General features: G+C 37.7%; 1 protein-coding gene across 1 annotated transcript in view; it reads left to right on the top strand.

Annotated features, from left to right (window-relative positions):
* Positions 1-1,392: 1,392 nt before the first annotated feature.
* Positions 1,393-22,495, top strand: part of LOC121385898 (scavenger receptor class F member 1-like) — a 30,252-nt gene continuing 9,149 nt past the window's right edge. The window contains exons 1-2 of the mRNA XM_041516689.1: positions 1,393-1,445; positions 15,016-15,079. Coding sequence (XP_041372623.1) covers positions 15,025-15,079 — 55 coding nt within the window. The 5' untranslated portion in view covers positions 1,393-1,445; positions 15,016-15,024. The remainder of the gene's footprint in view (positions 1,446-15,015; positions 15,080-22,495) is intronic.

The following is a 22,495-nucleotide window of genomic DNA, read 5'->3' as shown; positions in this document are numbered from 1 at the left end:
TGTTGGTAATAAAGTGTTCTAATTCCTTATTACTTGTTCATTTAGCTAAATATAACTATAAGTGAAGTCTTGTCAATTCTGTTTTGTTCTATGCCCAAAGATTACAAAACGATCAGTACTTTAATGGTTTATATCCATTGATCAATCAGTTTTCTCAATATCAATCACGTGACTAGATGTGTATATAACAATCAGCATGGCCATGGAATGGCATATTTGATGTATTTTCTTAAATATATTATTTGTTGTAAAATTAATGTATTAAAAACATAAACGGAATTTAAATTTTAATGAATCCTATTGTCGGAAAACATTATTTTACTTCATGTTATTATGGAGATAGAACATTATATCTACAATCTGTGTCCAAGTTACCATGAAGCTAGAATATCATTTAACTTCTTTCAACATTGCATAATATAATTTGTTCTAAATACAAACAGTAAACGCAAAAGAGCATGTTACGGAAGCTTATAAAACATACCACCCCATTAAATAGCATTATATGTTTAATTTTTACATTTTCACATTATTTGAAATTAATATTACAAGAGTTGTGAATTAAACAAAACCACCATGTTTGTGCACAATAACTTTTCCTGTTTATTAATCCCCATTTGATCCATTTCAATCTTGATTTGATTAATATACGCTGTTGAGGTCAAGCTTGTTACCTTTTGTTGTTTTTAATGTCACTAAAGAATTCGCAACCCTAAATTTTCCACCTCATTGAAATGTTTTAATAGGCCTACATGCAATTTGCGTTAGGCTACTTGCACCAGCATGCTCGTTACCAGAAAATAAAAGTGTTTCTCAGAAATAACAATTATAGAAAATTATACATTTTGTTGTTATGACTTTATATAAATAAATAGAACATCGAACTTTTTTACTATGTTCATTTTTATATTAAATAGAATTTGCATATGCGTATGTTTTAATTTGTTTTCTCTCTCATTGATTGCACTTTAAATATTATGGCCTTTGTTCATACGTATAGACATGTGCTTAAATATATGCTCTATGTTGTAAAACACTATAGTTCTAAAAGAATCAGTCAAGTTGTATGTCGCAATGTTCTAAGTCCAAATGAAATTTTACAATTTTACAGAGAATGCGATGTTTTGGAGCAGTGCCAGTTTAGAATAAGAATATTTAGATAAACAATGTATATCTAAATGAGAAACCTCACACAGATAACTATTACATATGTAAGTTCCATCGAATTAAAATTTTAACATCGTTTTTCTCGGTAACGAGTAAATGGCGCATAGAACATTATAATCCTAAGACGACGACTTTGTGATGTGCCCGATCATGGTGTCACGTACTGCAGTGTGTAAATAACCTAACCAACGTCATTGTCGTCACATGAGCTAATGACGTCATATCCACCCTGCATTTTGAAGATAAGTGTTAAACGTGAAGCGTCTTATTTATGTTGGGTAAGTTTAATTAATCATTGAAATAGTAAAAAGACTAAGGCAGTGGCGGATCCAGAAAATCCATTTGGGGGTGGGAAGGCAATGAAAAGAGGTCGTATGCCAAGGAAACGTTAGGTTGCAATGTTGTTTACAGTATGGAATTTCATTCTACGAGTTCACGTTGCGGTGAAAATCCGTAGCCTATTGGTCGAGGAACCCCCCCCCCCCCCCCCCCCACCCCCACCCCCCCACCCCCCCGTTCCGCCTCTGTGAGATCAACAATATTCACTTCAAACAACAATTATATCTTACAGTAGTTTCACTCCAGTCTCCATTAGCCATCACATAATAGATTGTCTCGAAAATAACCAGGCGCGGATTCAGGCCCGGAACCACCCCACCCCCACCCCTAGTTTTGGTCAAACAATATATATAATGGAATACACCAAACATGCCAACTTATCCGGACCATCTGTCAAGGATCTTTAAATTCTATTTTCAAAAGCAACCCCCCTCCCCCCTGCATTAAAACAAATCTGGATCCGTACCTTCTAGTTTGTTTTTTGTTTTGTTTTAGCGATGTTAGCCATGTTCATACTGGATAAACGAATGTGTTAACTTCAAAAAGTATTATTATTGATAATTTAAATTGAAATATCACAGATTCCATATACGATACTGTAACGATGTCACCGCTGACATCGCATAGGGCAAAATGCATGTAGTTTGTCCCACATTTAAAGAGAAATGATACTACCGCACGCAGCGCCATTATATTTGGCAGTGGTAGACTCGTTAACTCCAGAACAAAAGTGGCAGGATAGGTTTAGCGCTGAAACATACAGTGACGTAACAAAATACTATCCGTCTGTATAGGCTATAGCCATAGACTACATTTCAGTGGTAGAAATTAGAAAATATTTTCACTGGCCTGGCGAACTAGTAGCTGAAGAAAGTTACTAGTCCCAAGGAAAAATCACAAAGGCTGCAGCAAAGGGTGGGGTGTTCACAAAAAATGATAAAAATTGTAATATTAAATTAGTTTAAGTCATACAACTCAGGAATTTTCTTTACTGTTACTGAAGTCCTAATACAGCTAGTTAAAAATTAAAATCGACAAAACGAACAAACACACACACACACACACACACACACACACACACACACACACACACACACACACACACACACACACACACACACGTGTGCGATTTTGGTTTCAAAAATTAAAGTGTCATAATGACTCCCTGTTTACAAATCTTGAAAGCCCGCCAACAATCCAGCGAGCCCTGAAGCGCGTCATAATATACACTAGATTTTTTGAAAATGATCTACCGGCAATCTCATTCTGAAATGTGAAGTATTTATGATAGCTGCTAAGCATGTTATCAGTTTTGTTAAATATAACTATTAGTGAAACTCGGCTGTTATTCTATGTAGTAAATTTTTTAATTATCTGGAATAGGATTAATAAAACTTGCAAACATTTATCAATGACACAGGATAGTACATACCATGGACTTTGATATACCAGTCGTGGGGAACTGATTGGGACATGATAAAAACCAATCCGAGAATGGGTCCACAGAGGAGGTTCGATCCTAGGACGAAAACACCCCAGACGAGCACTCTATCGACTGAGCTAAACGCCGCCATAATTTTATAATTAATGCAAATGATAATATCCACTAGCAAATGTCAGATTAAAATTTAATGAAGACTTGTATGCATGCATTGTTTAAATAAAATACTTTAACAGTAATTTAAAGTGTGTTCTTTAACGACACCACAAGAGCACATTGATTTTATTAATCATTAGCTATTGGATATCAAACATTTGGTCATTGTGACACGTAGTCCGAGGAAACCCGCTACACTTGTCCATTAGTAGCAAGGGATCTCTTATATGCACTTTCCCACAGATAGAAAAGAAAGAAAGAAATGTTTTATTTAACGACGCACTCAACACATTTCATTTACGGTTATATGGCGTCAGACATATGGTTAAGAACCACACAGATTTTGAGAGGAAATACGCTGTCGCCACTACATGGGCTACTCTTTCCGATTAGCAGCAAGGGATTTTTTTATTTGCGCTTCCCACAGGCAGGATAGCACAAACCATGGCCTTTGTTGAACCAGTTATGGATCACTGGTCGGTGCAAGTGGTTTACACCTACCCATTGAGCGTTGCGGAGCACTCACTCAGGGTTTGGAGTCGGTATCATAATCTGGATTAAAAATCCCATGCCTTCACTGGGATCCGAACCCAGTACATCCCAGCCTGTAGACCGATGACCTAACCACGACGCCACCGAGGCCGGTTCCCCACAGATAGAAAAACACATAGTACCATGGCTTTTGATATAACAATCGTGGGGCACTGGTTTGGATGGTTAATAGTAATTATGCATGAATCATGCTACATCATATAATTAAATGTGTTGACATTGTAAATAAATAAAAAAATTACTTGTACACTGAGTACACTGTAGTAACCAATCAGTGTCAGTATGGGCATTGAAATTATCAGCATCAATTATTAAATGACGTTTTGTATTTTTTTAAATTAGATGTAAATTATGTAATTGAATATTAATCATAATGCATTGAATTAAATGTAAACTAAAAGTAAAACAATTATTCCACACAACATTCAAAATTTATTTCAGACAATGTAATACACCTTTCTATGGTGCTGTAAAATGGAAAAATATCTGTGTAGTAATAGTAAAACACATGTTTGAAGTTGGGTTGCTTTTCTATTAGTCCGATGTTTGTTCCCATGGCCAGCTGTGTCGGCATGAGGGGAAAATCGAATAAGACCTCTCTGAGTTCGGTAGAACGTTCGTAATGAACATGCCCTGACATCAGGTCAGGTTAGGTCAGAAAATTTAACGTGCACATTCAGAGCAAGCTGTTGTAGCGCACGACTGTCCTGGGCGCAGGTGTCGGCCTCAGCCAGCTCCTCCGTCCAGGACAGGAGCCCCGACATCGTCATGCCACTGGTTAAGTACTCATAGACTCTAACGTAAATGTAAGGAACAGAAAGAAAGAAAGAAATGTTTTTATTTAACGACGCACTTAACACATTTTGTTTACGGTTATATGGCGTCAGACATATGATTAAGGACCACACATATATTGAGAGAGGAAACCCGCTGTCACCACTTCGATTAGCAATAAGGGATCTTTTATATGCACCATCCCGCAGACAGGGTAGTACATACCACGGCCTCTAATATACCAGTCGTGATCCACTGGCTGGAACGAGAAATAGCCCAATGGACCCACCGACGGGGATCGATCCCAGACAGACCGCGCATCGCAGGAGCGCTTTACCTCTGGGCTACGTCCCGCCCACTGAAAGGAACTGTGTCATACGAAAGGCCTCAACGGAAATGTACTAACCGTGCTGCAGGCGCATGTGCAGAAAATTAGATCGAATGGCTGGCGAAACAAGTGCCGCAGGCGCCAAAAACAATCTTACCTTATAGAATACTAGAACGAGCTTGCTTGTTATACCATCTTTGTGAAATGAGTGAACAGTTTTGGTATCTGACGAGCGAAAGCACAGATATTCATTAAGTCTAAATTTAAAAATAATATCAACGGTCAAATTATTTCTTAATTATTTAACCCTATCAAACATGTCGGAACATGCCGGTTTAAAAAAAAAAATATCTGTAACGAAATTGACCGAGGTATCCCGAATTACTTTTACGATTCTTACTGACCGGAAAGCTTCGAGTGGGTTATCGAGACTACTAAATTTCCACTCAATAAAAGCGAAAATAGACATATTATGTCACCATGAAATCACAGAAAACATCCGATTCGAGACTGTCGTTTTCCTGGGTTTTAAAATATGTTGCATGTGTCATTTAGAAAATTCAATTTCATTTGTACAAATTATATTTAAGAGCCATAGAGTCGGACATGATTTTTCTCAAGCCCCAGGCTCCCGGACTCTCCTCAAAATCGCACACACACACACACACGCACACACATTTTCCCTTCCCAGGGTTTCTAGAATTTTTATAAAATGCACAAGCCATGGGATCAGTGATTTAAAAACTACTAGCCACGATTAAAAATTCACTAGCCCTACTTTACTTTAAGTTAATACAGTTTTACTAAATAATATTAGTAATAATCAAGGAGATACTAGCTAGAGCTTAAAAACATTAACACTAGGGGGTTGGGGTTGGGGCAGGATATTCATATTTACAAAATAAGACTTAACTCTGGACAACATTTAACCAAACATATTCACTAATCGTCGGGCATGGCAAAAGTTGTTATTTATTAGCCCAACATTGAATATCACTAGCAAGGGGAGTGGGGCTACCATAATTCGGAATTCGGAAACAAAAACCGGAAAGTTCCGATTGTGTTTGCAGCAAATATGGATTTATCGAGACCAAAAGAAACTACGATACTTTTTGACTTTGTCAGTCTGTCATGTCAACTTATTTTGATGAAATTTAATACATCTACAGTTTGTATATTTAACACGTTTCATTGGCAAAATAGTTTGACTGTTTTCGTTTTGAATCTTGGTCACAACTGCCCAGTATTACTCGCCAGGGGGACTAGCGCCATTTAAATCGCACTCGCCCCCAGGGATGCCTACTCGCCTGGAGCGAGGTGGCGAGCGTTAGCTTCTAACCCTGCTTTTAGTTTCAAACACATTTTTTTTTATATATATAATTTTTGTTTGTTTCGACGTAGGGAAAACAAAAAACACTGAAACATACACAATGATATAACAAAAAAAAGTCTGTCTATATAGGCTATAGCCATAGTCTGCTTTAAGTTTTCAAAACATGTTTTCTCATATATAATTTGTGTTGCTTTGAACGTAGGGAAAACAAGAAAACACTTTTGGAATAACAGATGATGTTCTGTGAAATTCAATAACATTCTACGATTCTGCGATTTAAGGATACTGTGGTGTACTACCATGTTAGACTTAAAATGGACGGAAATGACAGGACTCAATTTATTTCATATTCAATCAAATATCACATATCTTAGTGTAATTTGTTTAACTACTTCGTCAGGTTTGACAGGCAGGTAATTTTATGACATCAGTTTCAGTAGATACAAATATATGGGAATAATACACCGCCACCCACCTCCATTCTCCACCCCGACCCATGTCCCACCCAAACCATAACGACATTTTTGTTTTTTAAATGGAAATTAATGTTATTTGTACTGTTTGTGGGTTTTTTAGAACATCGTTGATCACCCCAGTGAAACTGGTTTTAAAAATAATAGTGCTCAAACGATTTATGGTGGAATTTTTATGAATATTTATGTATGGGGTATGTCAAATTTTGACTGTGAAAAAGTTTCATCGGTAACAGTAGCCTACATTTTTATTAGCTTATATTTATTTACTATATGTGCAAAAATTAAAAATAGTGTAATGACTTTTAGATCCTGTATACAATTGTAAAGTAAATAGTCGTTAAATATTTTAAAAAGTCACTTTTTTCCTTTAGTTTCCATGTATTTAAAAACTTCGTTTTAGTTGTGAAAATATGTACTTGTGTGTCTGCTGGATTTCATGTTAAGCAACACAACGAATGTTCTCTTTGTTGCATTACAGAATAGTATACACTAAAATATGCTTAATGGATATAAAACATGATTAATTCAACTACACACGGCAACACGGAAACGCCATAGTGATTCATACACCTATTCACTTTATGGCCCATGGATCAAATTTTTTTCCAGCGGCCTATGATTTGTGTTGGACATTCCAGTAATAATAATAATAAATAATAATAATAAATAATAAAATTTAAAACAAATCAATAACATACATATCATTACAGAAATAAATATTAAATTTTCAAATGAATCATCAGTGTTCTGATATCCCGGAAATACCAGAATTTAATTTTGGATACCAGACTTCAATAACCCAGTATCCCATACCATATAATGGTGTTGTTGTTTTTAATCTTAAGCTTTTATTTTTCGCTGAAACAATGAAAGTCGTCATTTATTGGTGAAGTTAAATGACAGTATTTTCGAGCTCGTACCCAATCTAATGCTATGCCGTAGCAGTATCTTCCCCAACTCGTACCCAGTCTAATGCTACACTGGAGCAATAGCGGGGTAGCAATACACTGAAAACTGCTACGTCGCTATTGTTTTTGTTGGATGTTTCCTCCCTTCAAATGTTTTTGACATATTGATTCCACATCCACAGGTTTATCGTTAGTAATGTCAGAAACACTTAATGTCAGTTTGGTTTGACATAAGAAAAATGTAAAATTGGTTTGGAAATAACAAAACAATACTATGTTTCTGTGTAACTTACAAATCAATCGGCTCAGAAATAAATCATTTGTAGTAAATTCCATATCATGAAAAAAAGGCGTTTTCTGTGGGACGGAATATAAGTGGGATACTAAATTCTCATGTGGGATACCAGATTTTAAAATATTACTATCTAACTGGGGTACAGCCACAAAAATTTAATCTGGAACACTTATCACAAACAATAACTATCTGGTTACCACCCCCCCCCCCCCCCAACCCCCCCCAAAAAAAAAAGAAAGAAAGAAAGCAAAAAACAAAAAAACAAAAAAGCAAACAAAACAAAACAACAACAACAACAAACAAACAAAAACAAACAAACAAACAAACAAAAAACAACAACGCCCCCCCCCCCCCCCCCCCCCCCCCCGAAAAAACCACAAAAAACCCCACAACAAAAAACACAACAAAAAAACAAAAAAAAACCCCACATTTATTTTAAAAAAGTAATAAATAATCGGAACAAATATTAACATAATAACATGTCCAGTTTCAGGATATTTATGTAAACAAATTTTAGATTATAATTTGGAAAGTATTTTATTGTGATAGTCAATTTTTGTATTTATATTATTATTATTATTATTATTATTATTATTATTATTATTTATTTATTTTTTCTTTTTTTTTTTTTTTTTTTTTTTTTTGGGGGGGGGGGGGGGGGGTCCAGTAGCAGAAACCAAACAGTATGTTCTGCTATGTCTCAAGTATTTAATCAAATCTCACATTGCAAAACAAGCTCTACAGTCTTTTAAGAATAAGCAACAATGAGAAGAAAATGAATAGTTGTATTACAACATCACAGCAAATTATAAATTTGGTGTTAGATATCCTATTTCACAAAACATCGTAAGTTACGTCTGCTACTAGCAGTTACACCGGCCGTGCGTTTACACGTGTTTGGCATCAATTTCACGCAGAAATTTACATCATTAAGGAGGCTGGAGTATTTTAAAGACAAAAGAAAATGAAATATGGGCTCTTCTAACTATATTTGTTGAACTATAATAGTAATAAGAATCGTAGATTTACGTTTACGTTCAAAACGTAACTTACGATGTTTAGTGAAATAGGCTCCAGTGCTTCAGTAATAAACAACCTTCATAATTTTGGCCCATGGTCATTTTCACACTTGGCATAGATACTGACTCACTGAGAAGATAAACCCATGGCCACCACACAGGCTACTCCTACCCTTTGGTAGTGTTCTTGTCAGTAATTTCAGATATGCTGAGTATAAAAAGAAAATGCATCCTACATATTACATCTTACAAAACATATTCCCAACTAGTAGGCCCCCTATAGACAGATTAACAAAAGCAATAAACATATATAGAGTTTAACAACTGAAAAAAAGAGAAAATTTTATTCTGCCGTGTGTTTCAGGGAACATGATTAAACAACATTAGGTATGGCCAGTCTAAAAAAAAAAAAATTAAAACTACATTTGTACTCTTTCTAACCTTATATACATATTAAAGTAGGGAAAACTAATTAGGGTTAGCCCCCCCCCCCCTCCCTTTTTTGTTTTTTTAGGTAGGGTCGGTTGCAAAAACATTTGTTTACACCACATCTTCAGTATTCTATGTCTATATTGTATGTTTGCTATTTTTATGTCTCAAACAACAAACACCCCCCCCCCCCCAAAAAAAAAAAAAAAAACCCCACAACAACAACACACGCAAAAAAAAAAAATCAAAAACAATTCTTCAAATTGTGTATTAGGGGCTGCAGAAGAGGTGAGGGCCGATAGGGCCATGGTCTCCTCGTTTTACCTGTTACGGTGCTCAAAAGACTGGAGATGCCATAGACCTTATTTTAACATCTGAAATTTAAAATTATTTCGGGAGAGATGCCTCCTAACCCCCAATCAAATACATGTAGTGTCTCCTCTCTCTCCCACACACAACACAACCTTTGAACTGACAGCACACTACTAGTACCCCCACCTCCAAATACACTCCGCTGGGCCTGTACATACTTTTTAAAAGTGTGTTTTTTCTAAAACACTTTTTGTTTTAGTTTTGTGAAATTATTGATTGTAAATAAATAAATACATTATCGACAACAAACATGATCAATACCAGGATGAACCCACCAATCCCCTCCACCAAAAAAACAGTGAACAAAAAACAAATAAACAAATGTCCACATACCATACATAAAAGGAAGAAAATATAATAGTTCAACTAGATTTTATTCAAATAGAGATCTAATATATAAATAATTAAATGTTTAAAAATCCACACACCGAGAATGGATAGGTTTGTGGCAATGACATACAATCGTCTCGTTCTCCAGCGAATCGCTGTTTGTGTTTTGTTGTATTTTGTTATATAATAGATCCGTTATGTAGTCTTTAGTCAATCTTTGTGCTGTCGTCCGAGGGTGGTTCTCTAGAGATCCAGATTTAAGGTGGTTCTCTAGAGGGTAAAATGGGTTTGACGCCATACCCAAATATGTTTGAAGATTGTATTTAGGGTTTTTTGTTTACCTTTTGACAAAACTAATTAATCTTATCATTACTGTATGCCTTTCTTAACCCTAACCCTGAACTTAACCCAGTTTCTTTCTGGAGGAGGTCCCACATACCCCCTGTTGATTGTGGTTGAAATCAATTCCATAGTGCCATACCCAAACACTGATGTAGAACCCCTTGCCAAACAATGTGATGACGCCGGTTACACTCGAGAATATTACACAAACGTTTGTTGTATCACGTTGTAGTATGCATGTAAAATGGCCTGATCATAAAGCCACGACAAGAAACCGATTTGTTTTCAGTCGTACTAATGTATTTGTAATAAATGATACATGGAAGAATTGTAATATACTTAAGCCTACTGGAACACATTGACTTCTAATTAGCGGCTATTTAACGACACACTCAACACATTTTATTTACGGTTATATGGCGTCAGACATATGGTTAAGGACCACACAGATATTGAAGAGGAAACCCGCTGTCGCCACTTCATTTGCTACTCTTTTCGATTAGCAGAAAGGGATATTTTATATGCACCATCCAACAGACATGGTAGTACATACCACGGCATTTGACAAACCAGTCGTGGTGCATTGGTTGGAACGAGAAATAGCTCAATGTGCCCACTGACGGGGATCGATCCCACACCGACCGCGCATCGAACGAGCGCTTTACCACTGGGCTACGTCCCGCACCTGTGGTTATTGGATGGCAAACGCAGTTATATCGACACAGATGAAATCTGCTATCGCCACGTGGCTACTCTTTCCAAATGGCAGCAAAGAATTTTTATATGCACTTCCCACATCCCACAAACAGGATAGCACAACCGACGTCCTTTGATGGACCAGTTATGGATCACTGGTTGGGACGGTAAATAATCAAACGGGCCTACTGAGGAGGATCGAACCTTCAGCAAATGGAACCTCAAATAAACGTTCTTTCTACGTCTCGCTGCCTAACTTACATAAGATCATATCATTTCATAGTCGAGTTGCATTTTCCTCGGGTGCTGTTGGACGAATAATGTTGCAATCTCGTTCACATCTATATCTTTGTCATAATGAATAGTTAGTAGCGCGAAATTAGAAAGGCGCCCCAGTCCCATAAACGTACGTATGTATGCGTGTATTCGCCGGAGTGTGCTAAAGCTTCGTTCACACTCGCACGAAGTAACCGGTAATGTGCATGCGATCTATAGCAGAACGAAGATATTTGGAGACATCGTTTTATTATATAACATTTAGTGAAATATCTTAAAATGTCGCTAAAATAAAAATGTTATCAGTCACTCAGTGATTATTAATCATCGGCTATTGGATGCCAAATATTTGGTAATCTGACTCGTAGTCAATAGAGGAAACCTGCGACATTTTCTTAACGCAGCAAGGGATCTTTTATATGCACTTTCCCACAGACAGGAAATCACATACCCAGGCATCGAAATAAGCATTGTGTCTGGTAACCCATGTACAGGTTACCACAAAATATAGCCTGGTAACCCATAGGTTACCACAACTATATGAAAGTTAGAATTGAATTCCTATTACTACTACTTTTAACGCCCTTACATGTGTGCCAGATGATTATTGTAGTATACATGTATTTATGATTCATTCTGTATCTTATCACTGTTCTTAATGTATTACATATAACTCTTTACAAGTATGTGACTCATATTTAATAACTGAACAATTGAATAAATAAATTGATTAAAATAAATAAATTCTGTTTTCTATTTTCTCGTATTTTATCATACAACAATGAAAGATAATAATAATTCTGAAATTGTATCGGTACGCGCCAACATCGGTACGAGAAATGAAATCCGGAAGTAAATTTATCTAGTGGGCGCTGCTTAAACGCGGAAACGGAAACCGATATGTATTAACATGCTCATATACCAGTGGAGTTTCGAGCATGTCTGTCGCGGGTCCGGTCTCTGGATATCCAGGGGCCTGACCCGCGGCAGAAGCTTAAACGTGGATTGCCGAAACTGCTTGCAATTGCACAAGTGCGCACAAATATGGGTGCAATTTCGTACGAGAAAACGAAACGCGGAAGTAAATTCATCTAGTGGACGCTGCTTAAACGCGGATAAACTATAAATGCTTGCAATTGCACAAGTACGCGCGAACATCGATGCAATTCCTTACGAGAAAATGAAACGTAGAAGACCGGAATGCATTGTCTGGTTTACGTTCAGAAACGAAACTACCGTTAACGTTGAAATTTTTGTCGAGAACGAAACACCCTTCTCGACTTTTCTTACATGTGGTAACCTCCCGGTAACCTGAACGACCGTTCTTGACTTATTTCGATGCCTGCATACCACGGCCTTTGTCCAGTTGTGGTGCACTGGCTGGAACGAGAAAAAAAAAAACCCCAATCAGTTTAACGAATTCACTGAGGTGGTTCGATCCTGCGACGCAAGCACCTCAAACGAACGGTCAACCGACTGAGCTAAATCCCGCCCCTCTGACCAAAACAAGAAGAAGAAATAGCCGCAGTTAATCTATGCTTCCACTCTAATCTGTAAACTCACTAATATTGTTACGTGATATGTTGTCAGTTTAGACTGTGCTGACTTTCTGAAGGTCGATATATATATGTTTTATCTTGTAATAAAATGCACTTTTAATCTAATTATGCATTTTTCTTTTTGTCTCGTATATAATACATTATTATTAACAATACCGCTGTAACTTATTTGGTGATTGAGAAGTCCTACGGGTAGCAAACCTGGCTAAGTTATCCCGGTCATTTGGGGACAATGACTTTTTTTTCATTTGAGGTGAACTCTCAATCGGACGACCCCCCCCCCCCCCAATTCTCCCCCCCGAATTCTCTCCCCCCCCGAATTCTCTCCCCCCCCCCCCCCCCCCCCCGCTACGGGCCTAAATTTGCAGCTTTATAAACTATAGTTATTACGGTTTCCCTGCACAATGACATTGTATGACACGTTGTTCTGTGACATACTTAGGTACACTTAGTTACCATTGTATTTTCAATCGCCGCGCACTGGTTAAATGACGCCACACGTAACTTGGGAATATAAACACTTACAAAAACAAATTCAGGGTCTACAAAATGGAGCTCAAACAGCGACTCAAATCTGGGTCTACGAAATGGAGCTCAAACAGCAACTCAAATCAGGATCTGCGAAATGGAGCTCAAACAGTGACTCAAATCTGGGTCTAGGAAATGGAGCTCAAACAGCCATTCAAATCAAGGTCTAAAATATGGAGCTCAAACAGCGACTCCAATCGCTGCACAGTTACACCAGGCTACTGGGGTCTGAGTGACGGGTCAGACGATTCGAAACTGTCTACATATAGCTCATCTGCATGCTTGGCGACCACGTGTTGCGTCACTGTGAACGAATCGCCACATAGTGAAGAAACGGGGAATCGTCGATTGTCTCGTGTAATGTTTTCTGACGAGTCCAGATTCACTCTGCATTTCTTGGATAGGCGTGGTCGCGTTTGGTGACATCGAAATGAACGTCAAGCAAATTTGGTGGTGGTTCAGTTATGATGTGGAGTGGAACGCCAAGCAAACAACAACCTCAGGCCAAATAACAAAGTTGGTGGTGGTTCAGTTACGACGTGGAGTGGCATCACTATGACTGACATATTGTTCAAGGGAGGGTCATTGGTCAGTATTACTGGCCAGCAGTGACCCGTGACCTTTTCCCCATATAGCATGGCTGGGACGTGATCGAGAGACATCTACGGCGACGTCAACAGCCACCAGCTACTTTAACTGAACTTGGCCTGGCGCTGCAAGAGGAGTGTGATAGACTTCCTCAAATCGTCATTGCGAGATTGTTACGTAGCATGCAACGTCGAATAACCAAATGTTTAAGGAATTGTGGGGGTATTACCCATTACTGATAAAAAGACGTGAACGTTCAATTATCACGTCATCCCTCAAAAGTCGTTTGCAGCCATACAATCTGCTGCAACATCAACTGTTGGTTGTCATTGAAACCCGACAGTAGCCCCTTTTAATAATGTTCTGGTTAAGTAAGTAGATCTGTGATGAAGTCAGCGACGCGTTTCTTCCGGTACTGTAGTTTGTGTATTAGTGATTAATATGTCAAATAGTTGCTATCATCGAACTCAAAAATGATCAATATGTTTTGCTTTGCTTCAGTTTTGTTTTCCAACGTGCACGTTTCCGTGCCTCCTGTACACTAGTTCCTAATCAGAAAGTCACTAGGTTGAAGAGCATCTGTTTCATATACTATAGCAAGAGAAAATAAATGTGAGCATTTCCATCATATTTTCTGTTTACCAAATTAAGAAGGACCTCCTTTCAAGGTGATAACCCAACCAACAGTATCATTAACTAACTTTCAGCCGTGACTGTACAGACATAAATAAACGTTGGTGTAACAGTGACTTTTAGCTGTGACTGTACAGATGGAAATCAACGTTGGTGTTACAGTGACATTCAACAAGGACTGTAAAGACAGAACTCAATGTTGGTGCAACAGTGACTTTCAGCCAGGTCTAAGACAGAAATCAACGTTGGTGTGACAGTGATTTTCAGCCGTGATTACAGACAGAAATCAACGTTGGTGTGACATTGACATTTAGCCGTGACTAAAGACAGAAATCAACGTTAGTCCGACAGAAGCCAAGGTTGTGTCAATGTACTCATGGTTTGTTGTCTGTGTTATTGACTCATGCATATCATCACGTATCCTGTTGTTTAGTTTAAAATTAAATTTTTAAAATACATTTGTTTTATTTATAGACACTACACATGAAGTTATCAATCCTGTTTGTTGCAGTCTTGACTACCATCACACCTGATCTAGGTAATGTGCAAGTATTGAATATTTTTTATCATATACTGACACAGACATGCATTTTCATTAGATTAATTACTCTTCAAACTATAATTTCTAGCTTTAGGTTTAGAATAACTTAGGTATTGGACATTAAATTCAACAAATCAGATTGCAAGTTGTAGGTATGGGTAACTGACGTGAGAGATTGACCACTACTTCTTTCACATGACATGTGTTCGTAACACGAATGGCCTATGGCATGAAAGATGGTGTGAGGAACGGACAAATGTTCCGGGAATTAAGTTTAAAATGTTTTCTTCATCACTCACACCTGCCGACCTAAATGAGTTGGGGTTACCCTTCAAAATGTAAATATCCACTAATCATTAAAAGCGACTTACAACATTTTGTTGCTTCAAACCTAACAGAAAGTTAGAAACAAACACTGGGAATCATAAACAGTAATAAAAGTTGACTTTTGAATACATTACTCTAGCGGTAGTGTCAGCTGTTTGATCTTGAACTTGAACAATGTTGACGCCATTACTGAAGCTGTCTGTAACAACTAAACTATACCTATTCCCACTAGGTGTTTTTGGTAACTGCCAAAACAAAACACGTCGCTAACCTGTCCATCGAGGCACCTACTCTCACATTTCCTAATGGAGCTTTATGATATTCTGGAGGTGGTTTGTTGGCACCACATTTACTACACTGAACTATCCAGTTATTTACATCCTCTCCAACTCCACACCAATAATATCTCAGAAGTACCTTTCTCTTCGTTTTTCTCTTCTCAAGGTAGCCTGCCAAAATTGCATTATGCATTTGGTAGAGAACGTCTTTCTTCATACACCTTGGAGTAAGAAACTGCAGAGTTTCACCCCATCTTTAGATATTTTTCTTCTAAAGAAAAACCCATGCTTCATCTCTAGACTATCCCAATACAAAAGATAATGTCTTGTAAAGGGATTCGCTGCACATGCTATTGACACATCGGGACGTTTCTCTTGGTCCATCCATTCACATAGTGACCTTAAATCTGGATCTCACTTGTTGAAAGAAGCTAATTCCATAGAAACCAAACATCCCTCAACAACGTATCCATTCTTGGGGGGGGGGGGGGGGGGTTAGCTCAGTCGGTAGAGTTCTCACTCGATGTGTTTGTGTCGCAGGATCGAACCACCTCAGTGGATCTTTTAAGCTGATTTGGGTTTTTTCTTTGTTCCAACCAGTGAACCATAACTAGACAAAGGCCGTGATATGTGCTTTCCTTTTAACGGGAGAGTGAACATAAAAGATCCCGTGCTGCTTTATGTCTAGGTCTGTACTGATGGATCTAAGGATCCTGCTACAGGTAAACCAGGTATGGCGTGTTTGATAAAAACTAATGATAAACCAACAGTCGTTAGAGCTAGACTGTCTGATACAATATCAGTTTATTCTGCTGTGTTAACGGCCATCCTGTATGCATTAAGCTGGATACTAAACAATAGTAATACATTTAATAGCCCTAGCAGATATGTTATTCTCTCTCACAGTATCAAACAAGAAACAATTAAAAACATTCAAAATCTTTAATTGCTTTAAAAAAAATGTTCAGGTCATCTTTGAGTGGGTCCCCGCTCATATAGGTATAGGCGGGAATGAAGCGGCTGATGCAGGAGCTAAACTTAGTCTCCTTAATGTCCAGGGTTGGCGTGACACTAGCCTACAACCATAATGATTTTTTTTCTATGACTACGCCATACCTGGGTGGTCTTTGGCAAACCGACTGAGACCATAAGACCAAGGCATGGCATGCTAATATCAAACCCAGGGTATCTGCACCGGGGCGACATCTTTTAACCGTAAAGCGACCAAAGTTATTGCAATATTGAGAATGGGAGTCTCTATTGGACTTAATAGTACTAAATTCAAAATTAGACAAATAAAGTCTCCCAATTGCCTTAGGTGTAGGTGAAGACGTTAAATATTATTTATTTGATTGTAACACCTATGCAAAACAAAGAGAAAAATTAAGTTCCTACTTTTTAAAAAATAATATTACTTTTGATCATAAACATTTATTAAATCCAAGTAAGGACTATAAAGAGGCTATGGATAGATTATTGTTGGCCTCTGTGCATAAGCCTGGGAAAGATATTTGACGTTACTCTTGTGGTTGTTAGTATACCTTTATTAATTTGTGTCTGTTATTATTTAATAAAATATACTCTTGAGGTTTCAGCTACTTTATAGTATAACTCACACTTATTATCTGTTTCTATTTTCCTATTATTATAATTAAATACAACCGTTGTCCTCTTTTGAGGCCTGCTCCGCCTGCCGGGTTTCACCTCTTATATTTCCGCGCCTGGCCGACTGAGCTGCTTTTAATATTTCTACCGGTTTTAAATTAAATGTTTTTAAACACTATATAACTTTTAATATTTGTTTTTGTTTTACCAATATTTAATTAGCTATTAATTAATTAATTTATGTGTTCTGTTTGAGGACAGGTGGGGCACTCAGCTGCTAGCTATGTTAACATTTGGTTGGTGGTTGTCTCCCATCCTGGCCTTGAGATCTATATTTATTTTTATTTGTACATAATATATATAATTTTTTTATATTTTATTAAACAAATTAAAGGTTATATTTTATGGTACTGGTGTTGTTGTGTGGTTGTGGGTGTATGTGTTGGCTTTGGTAGGGTGGGGTGGGGAGGAGGGGGAGTTATCTGGCAGTTCTGGCAGTAGAACTTCCCCCAGCTTCTTGGCTTGAGTTGTGTATATCGTTCTTTTTTAGTTTGGTGTTTTTGTTTTAAATTCAATGGTTAAATGTTTTACAAGCGTGCTCGATGTTTTAAATTGTGTTTATGTTTATTTTATAGTATTTTAAATTATTTTTTAACACAAATAAATATTCAACAGGGTGGTTATACTGTCCTGTGCTTGTGTCCGCGACTTGGTTTTTATACCAATGCTCGCCGGCATATGGGTTTTAAGATTAAATTGGTGTCAGCGTCGGTTGAATGACATAAAGATTCATTTCTCTTGGTTACAGCGGGGCTCCTCCTCTCTCCACGACTCTCCTGGAAGGTTTTAATTTTCACAACAATACCAGACTTCAACAAATCTACCCAATCTACCTTTCCTCTTCTCCTTCTGTTTTAACGTTGGACCTCTTCACATTTTATGTGACACCATCGTTGGATTCTTAATAATTTTTTAAGGCTGCTGCAAGTGCACGGCATGACGTTTGGATCCGCCGGGAATCTGGGTGATGGGGGGTTGGAGCTCAATAGATGTAGGGTGGCTATAAGGCGTTGGCTGTTTCGGCCGTAGGTTTGGTTTAGGACCTGTTCTGGGGTCCCACCCCGCCCTCTCCCGGTTTTCCTGATGGGTCACACTGAATTTCCATATATGAGCAGTTATTTTTTAATTACCCAATAAATCAACTGGTATGGCTCTGGCACAACCTCTCCTTCCTTATCTACCCAATCTACCTTTCCACTTCTCCTTCTGTTTCAACGTTGGATCTCTTCACATTTTATGTGACACCATCGTTGGATTGTTAATAATTTTTAAGGCTGCTTCAAATGGACGGTATGACGGTTGGATCCGCCGGGTATCTGGGTGATGGGGGATTGGTGTTCAGTAGATGTAGGGTGGGTATAGGGCGTCGGAGGTTTCGGCCGTAGGTTTGGTTTAGGCCTGTTCTGGGTTCCCATCCCGCCCTCTCCCGGTTTTCCTGATGGGTCACATTGAATTTCCATATATGAGCAGTTATCCTTCTTTAATTACTCAATAAATCAACTTGTATGGCTCGGGCTCAACCTCTCCTTCCTTATCTACCCAATCTACCTTTGCCTCTTCTCCTTTTTCAACGTTGGATCTCTTTACGAATTTTATGTGACACCTTCGTTGGATTCTTAATAATTGTGAAGGCTACTGCAATTGGATCACACAACGGTAGTATCCGCCGGGAATCTGGGTGATGGTGGGTTGGAGCTCAATAGATGTAGGGTGGCTATAGGGCGTCCGCGGTTTCGGCCGTAGGTTTGGTTTAGGTCTGTTCTGGGGTCCCACGCCCGCCCTCTCCCGGTTTCCCACATGGGTCACACTGAAGTTCCGGATATGAACAGTTATCCTTCTTTAATTACCCAATAAATAAACCTGTATGGCTCGGGCCCAACCTCTCCTTTAATCCCGGGCTTCGATTTTTCTTAATTGTAATATATATTTTCTTAATTTTATCTTTTCGAACTGCCCGCTCTAAAATTGGCGTCTAAAATATTTATTTTTAAAATTATTTAGGGTTATATTAATTGTTATTTATTTTTGGACTTACGCTTTTAAATTTAACTATTATTAAAGTCCCTATTACCAATTTTGGTTTAAAAATCTAAATTGTCCCTTAGTATTGTGTCCTGGACCAATGATTGGCTATCCAGAAACTTGGCCCGCGACATACATGCCTGACACATTAGTGGTATATGGGCATGTTGCAAAATACTCTCGCCCACACCCAGAGATGACAAAGTGGCATCCTACAGAATTTCATTCATATTTTTAAACAAATCTATGAAAAATTAGCTTGTTATACCCCATTTCAGTGTTCATTTCATTCACTGCCCGACTATTAGGAACACGTAGTGTGTTTCCTGTGATGACACCTGGTCAGAATTACCAAATGTTTGATATCAAATAGCCGATGATTAATTAATAAAATATGCTCCAGTGTTGTCGTTCAACAAAACAAACAATTATTCAACATTCTACTAGCGTATGCTGTAACTTTCTCAACATCATCTTGCACATTGGCTACATTGCTAGATGTTGAAGATGAGAATGAAACGTTAATTGAGTAGCATTTACAGAATTTCATTTGTTAAATCACAAAACTAATCCTAACAAATAGGTTTTAAATTCACAAAAAAAAAAAAAAAACCGCGTTTACCTGAACAACTGCAAAATTTAACGAAACAAATACCGGAACACATGACTGGGTTATTTTTAGTTTTAGATGTGACTAAGGGAAGGAAGGCTACTGATTTTTGTGATTTGACAAACCTAGAATGCTATCATAGGTTTTTGGGGTCAAATAACCTAAGTAAACCATTTCAAGACTGGGTAGGGATTACATCTTAGGACGTTGTTGATAAGATTAGTGAATGATATTAACAATAAGTGAAATATATTGTCAAATATTAACAAAAAATGTACATAATAAATAGACCATTTCATGGTGTTTTTTTCTAGTACATTTTCTATATTATAGCCAATAACATGAAATGGTTGCCATCTTGGACGCCATCTTGATCTTGATTCAAATACACGAAGATGACCATGACTTAGCAGGCACTTCCCACAAAGGGAACCAATAAAAAACACACCCAAATACAAACTTTTCAGTTCATGTTCTCGGGTCAGTGCATTTTTACATTTCGATAATCTGTAATCCACGATGTTTGACCAATACCACGATATTGACTTCGGCAGTGAACTCAGAGACTCATAAACTACTTCATATGTAAACAGAAAGATTAATTTGTTTACACCAGTAGAGCAAATGGTTTGCTAGTTTTAGTTTTCAGCACTTCAATGAACCCAATGCAGAGTAATAGTGGCCAGGGTACGTACGCGGCCTTAAAATCCTTGAAAGTGCAGGAATTTAACCTCGTCCCATTCAAGGTCTTAAAAGTGCTGGAATTTTACTGTGTGCTTGAAAATCCTTGAAAACTGACACTACCACATGGTTAGTTTTCTTCTATTATTCCAACGAACTATGAGACAACAACAGACAAGCACGACTGGCCCCAAAAGCAGTCACATCGTAAATACAGGAATGTGGTCCTCACAGCCTGCCACCCCATGTATACGTGGACTGTGCCATTCATCGAATGGGCTATCCACAAATGGATGTGTTCATGTAGCTGGCAGGGGTGGAGGGGTTTAAACTTGTTATATACCTGGGCGGAAGCACGTGACATTTTATACATCATGTGCACATGCTCAAGGTGATTCTTTTTAGCGTGGATCTAGTTGATCTAGTGGATCTATATTTTAATTTTTACGCTCGAGATAATAATTACAAAGACATGGGAAAATGCCGCTTTCAGCAGCTTTGGTTAAAGAGGCCAGAGGTCACCTGCTGGCTTGTGCCTGTTAAAGATCCTTACAAAGAGCACAGCAGGTCGTGTGCGCGTGACTTTGATGTCTCTAGCATGGGGAATCAGCAGAAAAAGAAGACAATGATGGGCAGTAATAGCATTCATCATGTTTGATTTTATATCCTTGAAAGTCCGGGAAAAAAGCCTTGAATTTTATCCTGGCAATGGTGTATGCACCTGGGTGGCAGGTGGAGGGTTAGGAACTTAGGACAATGCAGGGGCGGATGTATAATGTTCACATCATAAGGGGGAAAGGAGTGTGACGGAAAATGGAAACTTTCTATGCAAATACTTTGAAAGTGTGTAATGTTTTATTAACACAAATGCATTTAAATGCGTTCTTGTGGCATTCTGGTTGGTCTGAGAGAGCACCAGAAACCACTGGAACCCAGCAACGACTCATCAGTGCCACATTTCCATGGTCGCTTGACTACTAAGAACCTCTTATACCAATGTTCTTCTCGGGTCCCTATTCTGACAAACCGTCATCGGCAGGGACAACTGAAATGGGTCACTGCTAGCCAACACTGGTGCGGCCTAGAATGATGAGAAACTGTTAAACGGCACTGTGTATAATATTATAGATTGAACAAATAACTGGGATCATGTCTTACCTATGAGGGAAATACAACAGCTAATACTTTTTAAAGCAATATATCTCAAAAGGATATGTTCTTAAACAAAATCAACAATGAACAAAATATACAAATAATACCCCAATTTTGACTTTCGATAAATATCGCATATTGGACAGAGTAGTCATACTTTATTGTGCATCTAGTTTAACGTGCAATATTCAATGAAAATGAATAAAACACTACTTTTAAATTGTCTTAAACCATGTTTTGTATAAAATAATTTTTAAAAATAGGTAAGTCCACTTCCTTAATAATATAACCAAGTAACCATGCAGTGGTTATAGGCATGTGGAATAGGTTTCAACCAGATGTGGGGCGGGACGAAGTCCAGTGATAAAGTGCTCGATTGATGGATTAGTCTTTTTCCTTCAATAATTAATTGTAAAAGTTAAAAAAAAAAATTTGATTTCTATACAATATTTTAAAATATACATACCTTGTTTTATATTGTATTATACTATACAGCTACTTACACTGTGGTTTTACATAAATATATACAAATAATATGTTCATATACTTATCATTTGTGTCACTCAGCAGCCGATGTGAATTTGTGTGCTGGAGTGTCGTTAAGCAAGCATTTATTTATTCATTCATTTATTTATTCATTCATTCATTCATTTAAACAAAACAAATCTAACTTTTTCA

This window comes from Gigantopelta aegis, chromosome 12, assembly GCF_016097555.1.
Source record: "Gigantopelta aegis isolate Gae_Host chromosome 12, Gae_host_genome, whole genome shotgun sequence".
Taxonomy (NCBI): Eukaryota; Metazoa; Mollusca; class Gastropoda; order Neomphalida; family Peltospiridae; genus Gigantopelta; species Gigantopelta aegis.
This window is presented reverse-complemented; position numbering and strand designations above follow the sequence as displayed.